The sequence below is a fragment of the Rattus rattus genome, chromosome 2 (genome assembly GCF_011064425.1).
Source record: "Rattus rattus isolate New Zealand chromosome 2, Rrattus_CSIRO_v1, whole genome shotgun sequence".
Classification (NCBI taxonomy): Eukaryota; Metazoa; Chordata; class Mammalia; order Rodentia; family Muridae; genus Rattus; species Rattus rattus.
This window is the reverse complement of record NC_046155.1, coordinates 143845835-143869710: the sequence shown is the minus strand read 5'-3', so window position 1 is coordinate 143869710 and position 23876 is coordinate 143845835. Positions and strand designations below refer to the sequence as shown.

Here is a 23876-nt window from a genome sequence, read left to right as displayed (position 1 = left end):
CCCCTTCTTGTCTCCCCCTCTGAAATTTCCCTACACTGGGGGTCCAGCTTTGACAGGACCAAGGGCTTCTACTCCTATTTGTGTCCAACAAGGCCATGCTCTGATACATATGCAGCTGGAGCCATGGGTCTGTCCTTGTGTAGTCTTTAGGTAGTGCTTTAGTCTCTGGGAGTTTTGGTTGATTTCTATTATTATTCTTATGGCATTGCAAGCCCCGTCATCTCCTTCAATCCTTTCTCTAATTCTTCCAGCGGGGACCCAGTTCAATGATTTGCTACTAACATTCGCCTCTGTATTTGACATGCTCTAGCTGAACCTGTCAAGCTTCTGTCAGCAGGTATTTCTTGGCTTCATCAATATTGTCTAGTTTTGGTGTCTGTATATGTACTGGCTATATACCCAGTTGGGGCAAGCTCTGAATGGCCATTCCTTCGGTCACTGTTCCAAATTTTGTCTCCATATCCCCTCCTACCAAAATTTTGGTTCCCCCTTTTAAGAACGACTGAAGCATCCACACTTTGATCATCCTTCTTGACCTTCATGTGGTCTGTGGATTGTAACTTGAACTATTCCAGCTTTGGGGCTAATATCTACTTATCAGTGAGTGCATACCATGTGTGTATTTTTGAGATTGGGTTACCTCACTCAGGATGATATTTTCTAATTCCATACATTTGCCTATAAATTTCATGAAGTCATTGTTTTTGATAGCTGTTTATGTACCACATTTTCTGTATCCACTCCTCTGTTGAAGGACATCTATTATACATAAGGCTGCTATGAACATGGTGGGGCATGTGTCTTTGTTGTATGTTGGAGCATCTTTGGGGTATATGCCCAGGAGAGGTATAGCTGAGTCCTCAGGTACTGCAATGTCCACTTCTCTGAGGAAGCTCCAAACTGGTTCTGGAGTGGTTGTACGACTTTGTAATCTCACCAAAAATGGAGAAGTGTTTCTATTTCTCCATGTCCTAGCCAGCATCTATTGTCACCTGAGTTTTTTTTCTTAGCCATTCTGATTTGTGTGAGATGGAATAGCAGGGTTGTTTTGACTTGCATTTCCCTGATGACTAAGAATGTTGAACATTTCTCTAGGTACTTCACAACCATTCAATATTTCTCAGGTGAGAATTCTTTGTTTAGCTTTGTAGCCCATTTTAACAGATTTATTTGATTCTCTGGAAACTAACTTCTTGAGTTCTTTGTATATTTTGGATGTTAGTCCTCTATCAGATATAGGATTGGTAAAGATCTTTGCACAATCTGTTCGTTGCTGTTCTGTCTTAATGAGAGTGTCCTTTGCCTTAGAGAAGCTTTGAAGTTTTATGATGTCCCATTGTCTTTTGTTGATCTTAGAGCATAAACCATAGGTGTTTTGTTCAGGAAATTTTCCCCAGTGCCCAAGTGTTCTAGGCTCCTCCCTACTTTTTCTTCTATTAGGTTGAGTATATTATGTGGAGGTCCTTGAGATAAAATTAGTTTTAATGATATTCTTCTATCTTCATTGACCAAGGACCTGTCCAGTCATCATTATAGAGGCTTCCTCTACCAGAAGATGGGAGTCAGATGAGAGATCTACAGCCAGACCTTATTTGGAGAGAGAGTTTAAATTAGAGGGGCAGGTCCATTGGGTCTCTACCCTTGTATCTCAGGGAATACTAAAGAATAAAGTATTAATTATATGAATAAAAGATGATGAAAGATGTGAGGACAACATGTCCCACTGTATCAACTCAGAAGATCTCACATGAGATAACAGAGAATGAAGCAGCAAGCACAGGCCTGCATGAATATCAAACATGTCCTCTGTATATTTGTTATACCTGGTAATTGAACATGTTCAAGTGACTCCTAAAAGTGGGAACAATTGTGTCTTTGATTAATTTGCCTGTTTATGGGACTCTTTTCCTTCTTTTGGCTTATCTTTTCATGTGTTGATATGGGTTTGTGTTAATAGTATTATATCTTATTTTGTTTTGTTTGTTTCTTGTCCCTTGGAAGCCTGATCCTTTCTGAAAGTCAACAGATTTAGAGTGGGAATATGGCAGAGGGAAGATGGAATAATTTTATGAAATAGGGAGTGGAAATTGTATTTGGGGTGTTGTGGCTAAGTTCCTTGAATAGTAGTAATTCTAGTTTGGCCAGCTTTAGTTTGATGGAAGACTTCCATACACATGTGCTTAATTTTCTTCACCATAGTCCGAGCAGTGAAACAAGCTATGCCTTTATTTGGGACTGGTAAGACACCAACTGTGGCACAGGCAGTAAGATGGGTGTTTGAAAATCGACTTTATCTGTGAACAATTCCACATTAATAATTTGCTTTGGCTAGTTTACTGATAATAATTTACTGGATACAATTGTGTCTTCTGTCATTTCTAGACACCTACAGACATGTGAAATAGTAATGGGAGAATATGCAAATAAAAAGAAAAGTACTTTCTTTAGAAAAAAGAACAATAAGCATGATCTTCTATGGTTCATTGATATTTAACCTGCACACTGTTTTTACTTTCTTTTCTTGAGCCTCTATTAAGGCACTTTTAAAGTGTCCTTCAGAGAAATTCAAACCCAAATGTGAACCTAACAAGGATATAACTTGAATCTTAGCTATTTTCATGGGTCAACAATTACAGTAAGATGGAACATGGGGAAAATAATCCCCTGGAGTGTGAGAAGTTAGGGAAAATATGGAAAAGTGCCAAACATTAGAGAAGAATAGTTGGATGAATAAAGAGGGGCACATGAGTTTCAAATTAGTGCTTGTAACTTTTTAAGGGTGGGCTAACATTTCCAATTAAGGAAATGTTTCCATCTCAGAATGCCATGCAGTCAAACATAATGTGTAGTTCTTCTATTGAAATAGATATAGGAACAGGTAGTTTCTTTTTAACTATATAGATAAATATAAGTTACTCTAGGTCAAGAAAGACTGTTACAAACTTTGAGAGAAGTTCCAAGTGACCTCTGTTTAGGCAAATTCTTAAACTTGTCTCAGGAATAAATACAACATCTCTGATAAAATATCCAATTCTCCCACTGCTGTACAATTGTAGACAACAGCCATGCAGAAAGAAATGACTATGATAGATTGTATATGCTTGGAACAAAGAGTAGGACCTTGATGAAATAGGTGTGACCTTAATGGAGTAGGCATGTCACTGTAGGTTTGGGCTTTAAGTCCTAGCTGCCTGGGATTCAGTTTTCTGCTAGCAGCTTTAAGATAAAGATGTAGAATTCTCAGTTCCTCCTCTGACTGAACATCTGAACCTGTAAGTCAGCCCCAATTAAATGTTGTCCTTTATAGGACTTGCCTTGGTCAGAGTGTATGTTCGCAGCAGTAAAACCCTAACTAAGACAATGACTGTATTGCAATTCTAATTTTGTTATGATTCCTGAAATGTGAGATTCTTGTAATTTAGTAAGTTTTTTGTTTGTTTTCATTTTGGTTCATAGAAAAGCATTCAAAGGAGAGATTGTTCACTCAGGTGGAGAAAATCCTTGTATTTTGCCTCTAGGCTATAAGTTGTATCTGACATGGATGTTTAGTCCTCTTGCTTAGAATGATGTATAACTGTGGTTTTCTATTTCCACTGTAAAGTTGCAGAAATTGAAAAGAAGAAAACAAACAAGACTTTCATCCTAGGCCACCTGTGGAGATATGATATGTTAATGAAATTATACAGAAAATAATGCAGTACCAGGGGTTCAAAGGAACTTCTTTCATTTCATGTCTCTACTTTTTATCAACAGTGTAATAGCACTGTGAATAAACTCTCATGCTTTAATTTAACCATTCATTGAATAAAGTTTCTAACACTAAAGTAAATGGTTTCCAGAGTCGTGCAGAGTCATGATCAGAGTCAGATAATCATTGATAGTAACTTAATTCAAATACACATAAACAAACAAAAAATACCTGCTAGTACAATAAAATGATGGATAATAAAAGACAAAGGATTTATTTAGTGATGATTACTGCTATTTGTCAAGTTGACACAATAAAGAATGGCATGGCAGAAGAGTGTCCATGGGAGAATATATTGATCCACTGGGCCCATAGTCATGTCCATGTAGAATTATTTGCAATGCAATTATTTACATGGAAAGAACAAGCCTGAAAGTCTCTGCCAACAACATATGGGTTTGAATACTGAACTGAATAAATGATTCAAACAGAGAGCTGAGCAGTAATTATTTAATCATACATTTACTCTCAACTCTTGAGTATGGGTGTGACTAACCATTTTAATTTCCTGGCCCCTTGAGCCTGGAAGTATGTGTTGAAATAAACTCTTCTCTAAGATTTTTATGTCTGATTTTATTTCAAAATAATATTATTGATAATTTGAAAATTTCACTTCATGCACCCCAAGCACCCTGTTCTTAATCCTCCCAGTTCTGCCTTCCAGTCCATTGAGACCACGCCCCCTCCCCCCAAAAAAAGAAGGAAAAAAAGTAACAGTTCCAAAATTGGCTTTCATATATAGAAGAACTTTTAAGAATTCACAGTGATACAAAAACCCCGTGGGAGAGAAACCTCACCGCATGGTCAGGTGGGCATTCCTGAGGCTGCAGAGCGGAAGAGACCACCAACACTGCCCACCCCTGCCCACATCCCTGGCCCAAGAGGAAACTGTATACAGCCTCTGGGTTCCCGTGGGGGAGGGCCCAGGAGCAGCAGGACCCCTGCGCCTGAGACACCGCCGGAACCTGAAGGAACAGACCGGATAAACAGTTCTCTGCACCCAAATCCCGTGGGAGGGAGAGCTAAACCTACAGAGAGGCAGACACACCTGGGAAACCAGAAGAGACTGCACTCTGCACAGATCTCAGACGCCAGAGGAAAACACCAAATGCCATCTGGAACCCTGGTGCACGGAGGCTCCCGGAAAGAGTGGCGCAGATCTTCCCGGTTGCTGCCGTGGCGGAGAGGTCGTAGGCAGCACACCACGAGCAAACTTGAGCCTCGGGACCACAGGTAAGACCAACTTTTCTGCTGCAAGAGACCTGCCTGGTGAACACCAAACACAGGCCCACAGGAACAGCTGAAGACCTGTAGATAGGAAAAACTACACCCCCAAAAGCAGAACACTCAGTCCCCATAACTGGCTGAAAGAAAACAGGAAAACAGGTCTACAGCACTCCTGACACACAGGCTTATAGGACAGTCTAGCCACTGTCAGAAATAGCAGAACAAAGTAACACCAGAGACAACCTGATGGCGAGAGGCAAGCCCAGGGACCCAAGCAACAGAAACCAAGACTACCTGGCATCATCGGAGCCCAATTCTCCCACCAAAGCAAACACGGAATATCCAAACACAACAGAAAAGCAAAATCTAGTTTCAAAATCATATTTGATCATGATGCTAGAGGACTTCAAGAAAGACGTGAAGAACTCCCTTAGAGAACAAGTAGAAGCCTACAGAGAGAAATCGCAAAAATCCCTGAAAGAATTCCAGGAAATCATAATTAAACAAGTAGAAGCCCATAGAGAGGAGTCACAAAAATCCCTGAAAGAATTCCAGGAAATCATAAATAAACAAGTAGAAGCCCATAGAGAGGAGTCACAAAAATCCCTGAAAGAATTCCAGGAAAACACAATCAAACAGTTGAAGGAATTAAAAATGGAAATAGAAGCAATCAAGAAAGAACACATGGAAACTACCCTGGATATAGAAAACCAAAAGAAGAGACAAGGAGCTGTAGATACGAGCTTCACCAACAGAATACAAGAGATGGAAGAGAGAATCTCAGGAGCAGAAGATTCCATAGAAATCATTGACTCAACTGTCAAAGATAATGTAAAGCAGAAAAAACTACTGGTCCAAAACATACAGGAAATCCAGGACTCAATGAGAAGATCAAACCGAAAAATAATAGGTATAGAAGAGAATGAAGACTCCCAGCTCAAAGGACCAGTAAATATCTTCAACAAAATCATAGAAGAAAACTTCCCTAACCTAAAAAAAGAGATACCCATAGGCATACAAGAAGCCTACAGAACTCCAAATAGATTGGACCAGAAAAGAAACACCTCCCGTCACATAATAGTCAAAACACCAAACGCACAAAATAAAGAAAGAATATTAAAAGCAGTAAGGGAAAAAGGTCAAGTAACATATAAAGGCAGACCTATCAGAATTACACCAGACTTTTCGCCAGAAACTATGAAAGCCAGAAGATCCTGGACAGATGTCATACAGACCCTAAGAGAACACAAATGCCAGCCCAGGTTACTGTATCCTGCAAAACTCTCAATTAACATAGATGGAGAAACCAAGATATTCCATGACAAAACCAAATTTACACAATATCTTTCTACAAATCCAGCACTACAAAGGATAATAAATGGTAAAGCCCAACATAAGGAGGCAAGCTATACCCTAGAAGAAACAAGAAACTAATCGCCTTGTCAACAAAACAAAGAGAAAGAAAAGCACAAAAAACATAACCTCACATCCAAATATGAATATAACAGGAAGCAATAATCACTATTCCTTAATATCTCTCAACATCAATGGCCTCAACTCCCCAATAAAAAAGACATAGATTAACAAACTGGATACACAACGAGGACCCTGCATTCTGCTGCCTACAGGAAACTCCCCTCAGAGACAAAGACAGACACTACCTCAGAATGAAAGGCTGGAAAACAACTTTCCAAGCAAATGGTCAGAAGAAGCAAGCTGGAGTAGCCATTCTAATATCAAATAAAATCAATTTCCAACTAAAATTCATCAAAAAAGATAAGGAAGGACATTTCATATTCATCAAAGGAAAAATCCACCAAGATGAACTCTCAATCCTAAATATCTATGCCCCAAATACAAGGGCAACTACATACGTAAAAGAAACCTTACTAAAGCTCAAAACACACATTGGACCTCACACAATAATAGTAGGAGATTTCAACACCCCACTCTCATCAATGGACAGATCATGGAAACAGAAATTAAACAGAGACATAGACAGACTAAGAGAAATCATGAGCCAAATGGACTTAACAGATATTTACAGAACATTCTATCCTAAAGCAAAAGTACTTTCTCCAAAATTGACCATATAATTGATCAAAAAACGGGCCTCGACAGGTACAGAAAGATAGAAATAATCCCATGCGTGCTATCAGACCACCACGGCCTAAAGCTGGTCTTCAATAACAATAAGGGAAGAATGCCCACATATACGTGGAAATTGAACAGTGCTCTACTCAATGATAACCTGGTCAAGGAAGAAATGAAGAAAGAAATTAAAGACTTTTTAGAATTTAATGAAAATGAAGGTACAACATACCCAAACTTATGGGACACAATGAAAGCTGTGCTAAGAGGAAAACTCATAGCGCTGAGTGCCTGCAGAAAGAAACAGGAAAGAGCATATGTCAGCAGCTTGACAGCACACCTAAAATCTCTAGAACAAAAAGAAGCAAATACACCCAGGAGGAGTAGAAGGCAGGAAATAATCAAACTCAGAGCTGAAATCAACCAAGTAGAAACAAAAAGGACCATAGAAAGAATCAACAGAACCAAAAGTTGGTTCTTTGAGAAAATCAACAAGATAGATAAACCCTTAGCCAGACTAACGAGAGGACACAGAGAGTGTGTCCAAATTAACAAAATCAGAAATGAAAAAGGAGACATAACTACATATTCAGAGGAAATTCAAAAAATCATCAGATCTTACTATAAAAGCCTATATTCAACAAAACTTGAAAATCTGCAGGAAATGGACAATTTCCTAGACAGATACCAGGTACTGAAGTTAAATCAGGAACAGATAAACCAGTTAAACAACCCCATAACTCCTAAGGAAATAGAAGCAGTCATTAAAGGTCTCCCAACCAAAAAAGGGCCAAGGTCCAGAAAACCTCATACCAATACTATCCAAACTATTCCACAAAATTGAAGCAGATGGAGCACTACCGAATTCTTCTATGAAGCCACAATTACTCTTATACCTAAACCACACAAAGACCCAACAAAGAAAGAGAACTTCAGACCAATTTCCCTTATGAATATCGACGCAAAAATACTCAATATAATTCTGGCAAACCGAATCCAAGAGCACATCAAAACAATCATCCACCATGATCAAGTAGGCTTCATCCCAGGCATGCAGGGATGGTTTAATATACAGAAAACCATCAACGTGATCCATTATATAAACAAACTGAAAGAACAAAACCACATGATCATTTCATTAGATGCTGAGAAAGCATTTGACAAAATTCAACACCCCTTCATGATAAATTCCTGGAAAGAATAGGAATTCAAGGACCATACCTGAACATACTAAAAGCCATATACAACAAACCAGTTGCTAACATTAAACTAAATGGAGAGAAACTTGAAGCAATCCCACTAAAATCAGGGACTAGACAAGGCTGCCCACTCTCTGCCTACTTATTCAATATAGTTCTTGAAGTTCTAGCCAGAGCAATGAGACAACAAAAGGAGGTCAAGGGGATACAGATCAGAAAAGAAGAAGTCAAAATATCACTATTTGCAGATGATATGATAGTATACTTAAGTGATCCCAAAAGTTCCACCAGAGAACTACTAATGCTGATAAACAACTTCAGCAAAGTGGCTGGGTATAAAATTAACTCAAATAAATCAGTAGTCTTCCTCTACACAAAAGAGAAACAAGCCGAGAAAGAAATTAGGGAAACGACACCCTTCATAATAGACCCAAATAATATAAAGTACCTCGGTGTGACTTAACCAAGCAAGTAAAAGATTTGTACAACAAGAACTTCAAGACTCTGAAGAAAGAAATTGAAGAAGACCTCAGAAGATGGAAAGATCTCCCATGCTCATGGATTGGCAGGATTAATATAGTAACAATGGCCATTTTACCAAAAGCGATCTACAGATTCAATGCAATCCCCATCAAAATACCAATCCAATTCTTCAAAGAGTTAGACAGAACAATTTGCAAATTCATCTGGAATAACAAAAAACCCAGGATAGCTAAAACTATCCTCAACAATAAAAGGACTTCAGGGGGAATCACTATCCCTGAACTCAAGCAGTATTACAGAGCAATAGTGATAAAAACTGCATGGTATTGGTACAGAGACAGACAGATAGACCAATGGAACAGAATTGAAGACCCAGAAATGAACCCACACACCTATGGGCACTTGATTTTTGACAAAGGAGCCAAAACCATCCAATGGAAAAAAGATACATTTTCAGCAAATGGTGCTGGTTCAAGTGGAGGTCAACATGTAGAAGAATGCAGATCGATCCATGCTTATCACCCTGTACAAAGCTTAAGTCCAAGTGGATCAAGGACCTTCACATCAAACCAGATACACTCAAACTAATAGAAGAAAAACTAGGGAAGCATCTGAACACATGGGCACTGGAAAAATTTCCTGAACAAAACACCAATGGCTTATGCTCTAAGATCAAGAATCGACAAATGGGATCTCATAAAACTGCAAAGCTTCTGTAAGGCAAAGGACACTGTGGTTAGGACAAACGGCAACCAACAGATTGGGAAAAGATCTTTTACCAATCCTACAAACAGATAGAGGGCTTATATCCAAAATATACAAAGAACTCAAGAAGTTAGACCGTGGGCTGGAGAGATGGCTCAGTGGTTAAGAGCACAGACTGCTCTTCCAGAGGTCCTGAGTTCAAATCCCAGCAACCACATGGTGGCTCACAACCATCTGTAAAGAGATCCGATGCCCTCTTCTGGTGTGTCTGAAGACAGCTACAGTGTACTTAGATATAATAAATGAATAAATCTTTAAAAAAAAAAAAAGAAGTTAGACCGCAGGGAGACAAATAACCCTATTAAAAAATGGGGTTCAGAGCTAAACAAAGAATTCACAGCTGAGGAATGCCGAATGGCTGAGAAACACCTAAAGAAATGTTCAACATCTTTAGTCATAAGGAAATGCAAATCAAAACAACCCTGAGATTTCACCTCACACCAGTGAGAATGGCTAAGATCAAAAAACTCAGGTGACAGCAGATGCTGGCTAGGATGCGGAGAAAGAGGAACACTCCTCCATTGTTGGTGGGATTGCAGACTGGTACAACCATTCTGGAAATCAGTCTGGAGGTTCCTCAGAAAATTGGACATTGAACTGCCTGAGGATCCAGCTATATCTCTCTTGGGCATATACCCAAAAGATGCCCTACATATAAAAAAGACATGTGCTCCACTATGTTCATAGCAGCCTTATTTATAATAGCCAGAAGCTGGAAAGAACCCAGATGCCCTTCAACAGAGGAATGGATACAGAAAATGTGGTACATCTAAACAATGGAATATTACTCAGCTATCAAAAACAATGACTTTATGAAATTCATAGGCAAATGGTTGGGACTGGAAAATATCATCCTGAGTGAGGTAACCCAGTCACAGAAAAACACACACGGTATGCACTCATTGATAAGTGGCTATTAGCCCAAATGCTTGAATTACCCTAGATGCCTAGAACAAATGAAACTCAAGATGGATGATCAAAATGTGAATGCTTCACTCCTTCTTTAAAAAGGGAACAAGAATACCCTTGGCAGGGAATAGAGAGGCAAAGATTAAAACAGACACAGAAGGAACACCCATTCAGAGCCTGCCCCACATGTGGCCCATGCATATACAGTCATCCAATTAGACAAGATGGATGAAGCAAAGAAGTGCAGGCAGATAGGAGCCGGATGTAGATCTCTCCCGAGAGACACAGCCAGAATACAGCAAACACAGAGGCGTATGCCAGCAGCAAACCACTGATTTGAGAATAGAACCCCCGTTGAAGGAATCAGAGAAAGAACTGGAAGAGCTTGAAGGGGCTCGAGACCCCATATGTACAACAATGCCAAGCAACCAGAGCTTCCAGGGACTAAGCCACTACCTAAAGACTATACATGGACTGACCCTGGACTCTGAACTCATAGGTAGCAATGAATATCCTAGTAAGAGCACCAGTGGAAGGGGAAGCCCTGGGTCCTGCTAAGACTGAACCCCCAGTGAACTAGATTGTTGGGGGAGGGCGGCAAGGGGTAGGATGGGGAGGGAATACCCATAAAGAAGGGGAAGGGGGAGGGTGATGTTTGCCTGGAAATCGGGAAAGGGAATATCACTCAAAATGTATATAAGAAATACTCAAGTTAATAAAAAAAAAAAGAATTCACAGTGATGGCTTTTTATCTATCATATTATTTGGTGGAGTAGTAGTTGTCAATTAAGAACTCTGTGTCCCTCTTTCTCACCTCAGAGTCAGTAGTCATGAATACCATGGCAAAAATACATCTCATGGATGTCACATTCGGTATGAATATAGATCATGCATGTACTTACACATTGTTTCTTGTGACAATGGAGACCTTGATAACTACATAGTCCGTGGAATCAGCACATATTGCTGGCTTTAATGGTGGCATTACATCCTGGAGACATTAATTTAGCCCTCTGGCACTGTACAAGCTTCAGACATGATCATCATCTTTGGTAGCAGTCCAGGCCAATTTCACTTATAGATACTGATGCACAAAATTCTCAATAAAATTCTCACAAGCTGAATCGAAGAACACAGAAAAAACACCATTCAACACTATCAAGTAGGCTTAATCTCAGGCATGTACTGATGTCCAATATGAGTATCTGTCAAGTAATTCACTATATAAACAAACTAAAAGAAAAAGAATCGGAGGATTATCACATGAGACACTGAAAGAGCCTTTGATAAAATACAACACTCCTTCCTTTAAAAGTGTTGGAGAGACCAGGAATTCATGGCACATACATAAACATTACTGAAGCAATATACAGCAAACCAACAGGCAACATCAAATTAAATGGAGAGAACTTATAAAGCAATACCACTGAAATTTGGGATGAGACACAGATGCCCACTCTCTCATTATCTATTCAATATAGTACTTGAAATTCTAGGTACAGAAATTAGAAAGTAAAAGGAGATGAAAGGGATATAAATTGGAAAGGAAGAAGTCAAGATACCACTATTTGCAGGTGATAGGGTAGTTTATATAAACAACCCCATAAATGTTATCAGAGAACATGTACAGCTGATAAACAACTTCAGCAAAGTAGCTGAATATAAAATTAACTCAAACAAATCAGTAGCCTTCCTTCATACAATTGATAAATGGGATGAGAAAGAAATCAGGGAAAAACATCCTTTATAATAGCCACAATTATTATGAAACATTGTGGTGTAACTAATCAAGCAAGTAAAGATATGTATGACAAGGGCCTCATTCCATAGAGAAAGAAATCAAAGAAGAACTCAGAAGATGGAAAGATTTCTCAGGATCACGGATTGGTAGAATTGATGTAGTAAAAATGGTCATTCTACCAAAATCAATCTACATATTGAATGCAATCCCAATCAAAATTCCAACTCAATTCTTCACACATGGGAAGAGTAGTGTAAACAATTCTCAACAATAAAGAACTTCTGGGGGAATCACCATATCAGGCAATAGTAATAAATACTGCATGGTATTGGAGACAGACCAGTCAATCAATGGAATAGAACTGAAGAACCAGAAATAAACCCATATACCTATGGCTACTTGATCTTTGACAAAGAAGTCAAACCATACAGTGGAAAAACCAAAGCATCTTCAACAAATGGTGCTGCTCTACCTGATGGCCTGCATGTAGAAGAATGTAAATTGTCCCATATTTATCACCTTGCAAAAAGGTCAAGTCCAAGTGGATCAAGGAACTCAACATAAAACCGGGTTCACTGAATCTAATGGAAGAGATAGTAGGAAATAGCCTTGATCACATTGGCACAGAGGAAATTTTCCTGAATGAAACACCAATGTCTCGGGCTCAAATGAGGTCAAGTGAGACCTCATGAAACATCCAATTTGACCAGCACCATTTCCTGAAGATGCTTTGTTTCCATTCTGTCAATTTCACATCGTGCACCCCAATCCCACTCATTTTCCCCTCCCCTCATACCTACCATCCAACTTTGCAACTTCCCCCCAACAGAGAAAAGAAATCTTATTGTAGAAGTTGTAGTGTCTCACAGTCTGTCCCACAATATAATCATTTGTCCACACCACTTTGCTTGCAAATGTTCATTGCGATGACTCATTAGTCTGGTACAAGTACTCTGGCTTCTGCTACTCTATCAATACCAGATCCTCATGGGGACTTCTCTCAGATAGATTGTTGTTGCCCTGTGTCAAGATCATGTAGCTTTGGATATGTACAACCAGCTCTTTAATACACGCCAGCAGTTCAAAGACAGTGTAGATGTAGACTGGGCCAATTCAAATTTATTTAATATCTCAGCACTCACATTAAATACAGAAAATGTTCAAGAAACATGTAACCTCTCCACTGTGGTAGAGAAATAGAAGCATTCAGGGACTCACTGGAAATTCAGACTAAAAACAGTGAGTTTGGATCCCTTGAAAAAAAAAGTAAAAGAGTAAATGCGAAAGTTGTTCTACATCTACCTACGTCCTCTACATAAGGGATATCATGTCTGAAGACATACACTCACAAGTCCACATGCTACTCTGTCATACACACGTGAGCATACATAGTCAAACTTGCTAACACATTCCTCAAGCACATACACATATGAATACCACAAACATAATCATGTATAAATACTACATGTGTTACCTATAACATATGCTTACACATATGTGCACATCCATAACCATATGTATATGTACATACAATTGCCTATATGTGTTTGGTTTTTGCAGGTTTTAATGTTACTCTAGCTGAATACAAACTCATGGCGTAACCCAGAATGATTCATCCATCTGCTTCAACTTACAAAGAGCTTAGATTACATATGTGTATAGCACATCTGATTTATATGGCACTGAGGATTGAACTGAGAGATACCTGGATTCTAGATAAGCTTCTTACCACTGAGCTGCATTTCTAACTTTGCCTATTGCTTTCATGTCATTCTGTGCCTAAACCAGAATTGATCAAATACAATATGACCTTTAAGCTATTGAGCAAACCTTACAAGCCACCATGTGTAAATATTGGACTCCATTCTATATTACATGTCAAAGTTTGCTTTCCACTGCTCTGATAAACAGCATGTGGAAAAACTCTGACCAAAAACAGCACATGGAGGAAGCATTTGTTATACTTTATAAATCCATCCTGGATGGAAATCAGTACAAAAATCTCGAGACAAGAACTGAAGCAGGACAAAAAAAAGATCAAAAGTAGCTATGGATAAATAAAAAAAATACCAAAACTTCTGGTGCCTAAATTGAGATGTCTAGCAGTGACTTAAAACAGGACAAGAAAACTTCTCCCTTTTACCAACCTAGGGGAGAATTTTTTCTTCTCCAGAAAATTTTCTTTTCTAGAGCTAAGAAAATTTTACAGACATTGAGATTACAGGTTTCTAAAAGGAACCATTTCATCTACATTAAACAGAACTAACTGTTTGAGCATATATCAGTGTACTGGCTGGTTTTGTGGTAAACTTGACACAAGCTGGAGTTATCACAGAGAAAAAAAAGCCTCCCTTTAGGAAATGCCTTTGTGAGATGCATCCACAAGATGTTTTCTCAATTAGTGATAAAGGGTGTGGGAAGGCCAATTTTGGGTGGTGCAACCCTTAGGCTGATAGTCCTGGGTTCTATTAAAAAAGCAAGCCAAGAAAGCCATGGAAAGCAATTCTGTAAGTAGCACCCCTCCATACCATCTGCATCAGCCCCTACCTCCAAGTTCCTGCCCTGTGTGAGTTTCTGTCCTGACTTCTTTTGGTGATGAACAGCAATGTGGAAGTATAAACTGAATAAAGCCTTTCCTCCCCAACTTGCTTCATGATCATGATGTGCTGAGCAGGAATACAAACCCTAAAACAAGCAGTGAAGATCATGTTGCAAGAGAAAACTGCAGAGACTATAGAAAATCAATTGTTCCTGGCTTCTTCCTCAGGGTTTCCTCAGTCTTTTTAATTATAGAATGCAGGATCAGCTGCCCAGGGCTCATACATCCAACACTATTGACCTGAGCCACGTCACATCAATCATTAATTAAGAAGATAACCTTCAGATTTGACTAAAGTCCTGTTTGTTGGGGATATTTTCACAATTTTTCCCTCTTCTCAGATGATGCTGGAATATAACTCGTTTCACAAGAAACTAATCATCTTCTGTGTAGTTTTTTGATGTTGTCTATTGGTTGTTTTTTCAGTGAATAATCAATTGCTATGTCCAGCTTGCTATTTCTGTACAAAAAAAGTAACTCTATTCAGTCAGGAATGCTGGATACAGTCCTTTTCTTCTCTTATATCTCTGTGTTTTTCCTAGAAAAAGAAACAGAGCTGTTTCCTATTCATTTATTTGTTTGTTTTATTAAGATTCTTCATCTATGTCATTACTCTTAAACACGTCTATATCTAATTATCAGCTCAGTAAATATACATGTTAGAATGTATATCAGTATGATATATATATGTATATATATATATATATCAGTATTTTATTTTTATGTAAAATGTTGTATGTCTATAACAATGATTAATGAGGACAGGGCCCTGGATTTGAGAGGGATTTGGGAAACACCGGACGATTGGAATTAATGCAAATAGAGAGGGGTTAAAAAGAATAAAATGCAATAATCACTTACAGCATTCTCAGAAAGCATAAAAAACAAGTAATTAAAACAATATTTTAAATAAGGTTAAGATGGAGACTTTACATTAGGCTATAGAAAAAACACTAAAGTTTGAGATTTGGTAAATGATATATGTCATTGCTCAAGGATAATTTCCTAAAGGAGGAACTATTCTAATGGCTAATCAGTTACAGAATGTTACAAGCATGTCGTCATAATTTTGGAATTTTTGTTTCTTTGCAAAGCAGAATAATATTATAAGAATGTTTTCATTTTAATCCCAGGCATAGGATATGAGCTGCTTCAGATTGCCTATAGCAGTTGACTATGATGTGCTTCATGCTCTTGCAAGAACATGATATTGCCAGCTGGATATTATTTCTATGATTATGAGATGATTGGATTTCTGGGGACATTTTAGAGGGTATATCAATGCCACAAGAAGTATGGTGGGTTGTTGGTTTATTGCTCTTGGTCACTGTCCCATGTTTTTAAATACTCATGTGCAAAGAGAAAACACAAAAAGGAATTAGATATGCTAAGAGTGAATATCAAACTTGCCTTGAGAAACTCAATGCCCCTAATCAGCAGGAAGTAGTTGCCAACATTCCTTTCTATTTTTCTTTCTTTTCTATCAGGATTGAAATGGGGAAGAAAAAAGGAGGAAAGGTGAATGAAAAAAGAATCCAAAAAATGGCAAATATTGGCTACATAAGCCTTCCCCAGATTTGTGTGTTTTATCTTTGATTGTGGATTTTAGTTTATCTCATTCAGGGCAGTTAATGAGACAGCCTTAAGTAGACATCAAATGTAATATAGTTAATGAAATAGATATTTGTACCTACACACATACAAATTGAAATGCAGAAAACATGCACAAAAAGTAGAAAACTAACATGAGAAAAATCATGACCACAATGAAGCCATGAATATTTTAGTTGCAGACTGTGTACTTGGTTTACCCTCTTGCTTTCTCTCTCTGAAGATACTTTACCAGCACATTCACTTTCAGAACAATGCCACTACATAATTGAAGCACCCACCTCGACCAGCAAGGAAGACGTGACACCATTGGGTTCTTCTTAACAGCCTTTATTGCAGGAACACCTCATTCTTGATACGGGGCACCGGGGAACAAAGGCACGCGCCTTAAGTACAAGACAGACAGTGGCTGTAAACTTGTCCTCTGGGGATTGGTGGAGAATGAGATACCTTATTAACACGCATATCACCCTGGCCTTGTAAATGCCAGAGGAAGGCCAGAGACACTGCTATAATGGTTGTAAATCACAAACGACCACTAGATGTCAGTGCCATCTTTAGCCGCTCCCAACAACTCCCCCTTTATTGTATTATTAAAAAAATGAAACCATTAGATGAAGGTAGTGGTCTGAGAGAGATCAGACATGACTCACAGAGTGCCCAGCTCGGCCATGGCGAGCCACTCTTGCAGTTAGGACTGCACCCCAATGGCTAGAGATGACTTATGTTGTAACACACCGTTCTGGGCTATACATGTGTGTTTAATTTGGGGGAGAAACTTGGCAGAGGGGCATTTGACCAGCCCAGATATTCAAACGGGGTGTAGCCACCTCTGTCTATAACTGGTCTAGATCTGGGTGTCACGTCAATACAAGTCATTGCTCCTGCCTTAGGTCGTTCCTCTCCAAGACTCGGCATTACCTGTCCTTGGGTAACCCTATCGCCACCGGGCCCCGTGTCTTAGGTTGGTCCGAGCCTGAAGAAAGTTGCCCATCTCTAGATACAATGGCTTCACATGACAGTGACAAAATACGATCTACAGCGAACTCTTAATTTTTCAAAGAGGACAGCCATGCATTGGGAGAAGCACTACTTTCAATGGCAGCCATTGAAAACAAGCCTGGTAAACAATCACTTTGTGTCTGGCATGCTCTCGTTGTAAACGGCAAAAAAGCCATACACATACTCCACATCGCAAGAAGACAATGGCCCCCCCAGGCAAACATGCCAGCCCATTCTTTAAAAAAGGAGAAAGCATTGGTAATCCACGAGATGAAATCTCCAAACGTGATGGGTTCCATTCTAGTGTTGTTAAGGACAGCAATCTGCATCAGCAATTGTCTCGATAATTGCTCCGCTTTCATGGTCCAGTTTCCTTTCAGATAATTCGAGATTTCTTTGCTCTGTTGAGAATACTGAAAAAGGTTAGCTTGCAAAGGAGTAATACATAAGCCTCTAAGGGAGGAAACACAGGACAGCTGTGTCATATGATATAACGCCTCAATTTGTTCTTGAATTAAATCCTTTCGTTGGTTAGCTAATAGAAAGCCAGATGCCAAGTGGGCATTAAATTCTTCTTGTATCTCTAATGCCACTGCGGTTCTTTCCACAATCTGATTGATAGTCTCAGCCGTCTGTTCTTGATTAGTCATAGCAATCGCAGCTGTTGTTGCTGCAGCAGCTGATATTACAATGGCTGAAATTGTAGCTGCCATAATACCAAAATCCCTTTTGGTTCTTAGTAAATGAAGTATGGGAAAATTATCTGGATTTGCTTCCACAGGGATAGGCACAAAAGAAGAAATCTTGACCATCACTGCGGTATCATTGGTGCCATCCCAGCATTCAGCTAAATAACAGACTACATCAGAGTTGTTACAATTTAAAGCATCATCGCTTACATTAGTGCTTATCAGAAAGAAGAAAGGTGGTCTAACACAAACTGAAGCGCCAACGGCAGTATCATTTGTTAAAAGGCTATTAATCTTTACATTTACTAAACTTGTTTTGTTATTAGTTCTAGTGGCTGAAATATTATACAATGTAAATTCTTCACCTAATAATCGAGCAAAAGGAATTAGAGATGTGTATGCTACCTGCTCATTTGATAATGCCCATTGATACCAGGGCCAAAAATTATGCTCGCCAGTCTTATTTTTTTTCCGACCATACTGTACATTGCCAAGAGGAGGGGAAAATTCAAATCCCGGTAGGAATTGTTTTGCTCTATGGAATAGACTCTGACATGGGGTAAATTTAAGTGGAAAGACTTGATATGGGGGGCAAGTAGGTAGGACTCTACGACAGTGTGTTGTGAATGCCTTGCCCCGGGGGTGATGGAAAACTACAATTATGCATCATAATCAAAGTTGTAATGTTTAACCTAGCAGACTTCTTGATTAATGTGTCCCCACTGCCTGAAGAGGCTCCTTGGGTAATTTGACTCAAAGCAGCCAGGATGGTTCCAGTGCCCATAGCACTATTGCTAACAGGATCTAACCAATTAGCCAATGTTGTCCTTCGCAGTCATATACAAGGCTGGGAGGAATTTTTAAGAGTGAAACATAATGTATGTAATAAAGAAAGATTAGTGGCCAGTGGAAGGAGAAGCCCTGGGTCCTGCTAAGACTGAACCCCCCAGTGAACTAGACTGTCGGGGAGGGGCGGCAATGGGGGAGGGGTGGGGAGGGAAACCCATAAGGAAGGGGGAGGAAGGGATGTTTGCCAAAATGTACATAAGAAATACTCAAGTTAATAAAAAAAAAAAAAAGAAAGATTAGTAGCAGTATACTGTTGGGACGATTCTCCATTTGGCACTATACAAGGAACATCACGCAAACAGGATGTGGAGAAAAAGGTTGGCAAGACAGTAGAATAGCTATGAATTGGCATAAGTACTGGCCAGGATCTGGCAATAGCCCACAGTGTGAGTGAATCAACCTGGATTACCATTCCCAGTAGTAATGGTAGGGTTCGTAGTCTCACCTTCACAAATAGTGGGAGGCAGTTTGCGAGTCAAACACTCAGGCACCCAGATTGGATTGTCTTGATTCTGTGGAAAAACACAAACAGCTCCCCTAGATCTCGAAATTACAGGATCTGGGACACACCATTCACCAGTTAAGACATCCTTCCACTTTACTTCTGCATTAGTCATAAGTTTAGTAGCAGCATGGTGATCCACAGCAGAGCGGCCATGCACATCCAAAATTAAGAAATTTAGAGTAAAAAGAGCTAAAGACAACTGTTCTCTTGGTGTTCTGCCATAGGCAATTCCCCCTTTTTGTTTTTGTAAGAGCTCTTTTAAAGTATGATGTGCTCTTTCCACAATTCCTTGACCTTGGGGATTGTATGGCAATCCTGTAGTATGTTTGACCTGCATTGTTTGGCAAAATGCCTGAAAGGACTTTGCAGTGTAGGCAGGTCTGTTGTCTGTCTTGAGACTATCAGGCTTTCCCCAGGCTGTCCACGCCTCTGAACAATGACTAATGGCATTATGAGCCTTTTCACCAGTCATCAGAGTGGCATGTATTATACCGGAACAGGTATCAACAGAAACATGCACATATTTTAAATTTCCAAATTGAGATATGTGTGTGACATCCATCTGCCAAAGTCTTAATGGGAGCAGACCACGAGGGTTAATCCCCACCTGAAGAGGGTGGTGAAACTGAACACAATTCAGGCAACTTAATACCATATCACGAGCTGCAACTCTAGAGATTTTAAATTTTTATTGAAGAGTGAAAGCAGGAACATGAAACTTTTGATGAAATTCTCTAGCGAGATCAACTGGAGCTGCATGAAAAATAAATTCTCTATGAGTACTAGCATTCACCAGGGCGTTATTACTGGCCATGGGACCAGGAAAATTAGTATGAGCTCGAATATGTTGTATGAAAAATTTATTTTTTCTGGCCCAAATCAATTTTTGTAATTCTAAAAGAATTTAACATACAGTACTAGTCGACCTAATTGGCCCTGCAATTTCAAGTGAGCGCACAGCGTTAACTACATGAGCAGAATCAGAAATTAAATTAAAAGAATCATGAAATCTTTTAAAAACTTCCAATACAATTTTACATTCTGTGATTTGGGGGGTGCCTGGACTGTATTGAATTAATACTGGTTCTTGAGAATCAACCATATAGGCACCTACACCTGTTTTGGAGCCATCTGTATAAATATCTAACACTCCAGACAAAGGCTCTGAGGCAGTGACCTTAGGAAAGATCACTGGATGTTCAGTAAAAAATTGTAACAAAGGATCCTTAGGATAATGATTGTCAAACTCTCCATCAAAACTACAGCGTAATATGGCCCAATCATCTATCAAGGCACACAGTGTTTCCACCTGAGTTGCAGTATATGGTATAATAATTTTCTTGGGTAAAATACCAAAATGCTGAATACAAGATTTAACACCTAACATAGCAAGCTGTGCAATAGCAGAAGGATAATATTCAAGGGTCTTATTAGGGGAAATATGAGGATAAATCCACAGAAGTGGTCCTTGTTGCCATAGCACTCCTGTAGGCTGACGAAAAGTTCTCAGTATATACAAAAAAAGATCTTCCTTTTCCTTGTACCTTCTTAGCATTGCTTTTTCCAGTCTTTCTTCTACTTTCCTCAAGGATAATCATGCTTCCTTGGTTAAAGCACGGGGTGAAGTAAGCTGAGAATCCCCTTTCAGGATCTCATACAGTGGTTGTAAATCTACATTAGGCTTTTTAATATAGGGTTGAATCCAATTTATGCTTCCTAGTAACTTTTGAAAGTCATTTAATGTTTTTAAACGATCTTTTCATCAGGTAGCTGACAAAAGAATTGTAACCAGTTCACCTGGGACTTTCAGGACCTCAGTAGCAGCCCTTTATCAAAACCATCTCAGTGGGCTAAAGGCCCATGGAAAAGAAAACATTAATCTTGACCTTGGCCACAGCCTCTAATTGGAGTAAGCTGAAGAGCCGGTGCCAAGACTTTCCCCTCTTATCTTCTTAGAGTAAAGCCTGTTCTGTCTGGCAAAACAAAGTTACTCACAGTATGCTGTAGACTTTTTTTGAAATTACTTTAGGGGCTCCCCTGTCCCCAAACCTGGGGCATTTTGACCATAGGGGCAGAAACTGGCTGCTGAGGGGATAGGATCAAAGACACTCTCTACGTTAATGATGACCAACGGGAAAGTAACTTAATGCTGGAGCCTGACTCCTCTCTTGGAATGAGGCCAAGAGATAAGGTAGACTCCCTGAAAGAACTACTCTTAAAGAGCACTCTCTTTCTGTGAGCAAGTGTTGAAGGTCAGGCCACTAAAGGCAGCAACTGGAATTTTTTTTTCTTGTTCTTTGAGGGATAGATAAATTCCTTTCTTGTTCTTGTTTTCCTTAGAGTCTTCCCTCGCCTCACTCTCAGCCTTTTCAGATCATTCCTCCTGTAGCATTTCTAACACAGCCTGTCCCTTTTTTATAGTCTGCTGACAGCATTTCTTACAGCATTGCAATCTGGAAGAACCTGCCTTTAAAGTTCCTTGCTCCATAGCAAAATTTAAATCTTTTCCCAGCTTATCTCAGCTGTCCACCATGAGATTCCCAGAGACAGCGAACCAAGGTGCAAATGGCATCACATTCATTAAGAAATCTCTCAGGGGTTGGGGATTTAGCTCAGTGGTAGAGTGCTTGCCTAGGAAGCGCAAGGCTCTGGGTTCGGTCCCCAGCTCCGGGGCGGGGGAGGGGATCTCTCTATAGTGCTTTTTTTCATCCTAAGCCTTTTTCTTTCAAATAGCTCCTGAAGAGCCAGAAAAATTGGGTGAGACTGAGAAGTCTCCATGCTCGCTGCAGCAGCTCCACAGCTAGTTTCGCTCCCCCCCGCCCACTGTGTGGGCTGCGAGCACAAGCACAGATAAAACATTATGCTTCAAAAATTAACGTTGGCTATCAACCAACACACCGCCACTAAAGCGGGGTCCATAAAATTAAGTTTCCTACTCACTACACTTGCTCTATAGCCGGAGGTTTTTATCTGGGGAACTTTTATTTAAGAGCAGTTTCTTCCTCAAGGTTCTTTGTCTCTTTTCCTTTTGATTTTAAGCTTATGCTGACCAAGAAGCTCCTGAAGAGCTGACAGGAGCGGGGTGGAGTGTGAGTTTCCCATGCTTTATGAGCTTATTTACAATCGATTTACGAGCAGGGCGAGCTGGCGTATTTATTTACACACGATCTTGTGGCCCATCATTAGTGGGCTCTTCCCAGCAAATGCATTCGTGCCCTGGACGATGGCAATTCAAACAGTAGCAATGCCACAACTCAAAAAGGGTATCAAGACAAAAGTGCTAGTCCAACCCACAGAAGTTCAAATGGGAAAGACAACATTGCCATGTTCCACAAACCCTTTTGCCTCTAAACCTCTCATACTCCAGAGAACCTTATTGTCCCATTAGGGAAATTTTATAATCCCTATTATCCGGGAGCCTTATCGTCCCTATTATCCGGGAGCCTTATTGTCGCTATTATCTGGGAGCCTTATCGTCCCTTATCCGGGAACTTACCAACGTCGTCGCAGTCCTGAGGCTGGAAAGTTCTGAACCCACACGAGAAAAGAGAATTTTCTCGGGTCCCCGTACTTTGGCCACCAGTTGAAGCGCCCACCTCGACCAGCAAGGAAGATGCAACATCATTGGGTTCTTCTTAACAGCCTTTATTGCAGGAACACCTCATTCTTGATACGGGGCACCGGGGAACAAAGGCACGCGCCTTAAGTACAAGACAGACAGTGGCTGTAAACTTGTCCTCTGGGGATTGGTGGAGAATGAGATACCTTATTAACATGCATATCACCCTGGCCTTGTAAATGCCAGAGGAAGGCCAGAGACACTGCTATAATGGTTGTAAACCACAAACAACCACTAGATGTCAGTGCCATCTTTAGCCGCAACAACACATAATGACACCCAGGAAGGCAGTTTACTTTTTAAATATAGTGTTGTGTTCATGGAGAAGCAATTGCAATGATGGAAAATTGGAGGAAGTAATATTTCCCAGAAAAGTAAATATTTGGGACAGTATATATTAAGTGGCAATTGATAGAGGGGAACACTTGGATCAAAGGAAGAGGACACTCGAAGTCAAATTCTCTGCATCTTACTTGAATAATGGGTGTGAAAGCATTACCACAAAGAAAATACTGCTTATTTCACTCTTAGCCACACACCAATCCATCAGAATATTCAGTTCTTCAAATAAATTTCAATAGATACAGATAAAGGATTTATTTTGGTTTATGAATTTTTAAACATTGAGATAGTTTGCTTCTTAGAGAAGAAACACCATAACAAGTACGCAGATGAGGTTTTACCCTGAGGAGTACGCAGGCAGAAGCAGTGAAAACTACCATCTCTGGCAAAATATCCATTTTTTTTTTTTTATTATTAACTTCTGAGTATTTCTTATATACATTTCGAAAGTTATTCCCTTCCTGCTTCCGCAACATCCCCTCCACCCTGCCCTTCCT

At 39.6% G+C, this 23876-nt stretch overlaps 1 protein-coding gene across 1 annotated transcript in view; it reads right to left on the bottom strand.

Annotated features, from left to right (window-relative positions):
• LOC116893273 (alcohol sulfotransferase A-like) overlaps nt 1-23876 on the bottom strand; it is a 129448-nt gene that overhangs the window by 100059 nt on the left and 5513 nt on the right. The window contains 2 exon segments of the mRNA XM_032895120.1: nt 19359-19425; nt 22915-23061. Of these exon segments, the coding sequence (XP_032751011.1) occupies nt 19359-19425; nt 22915-23061 (214 nt within the window).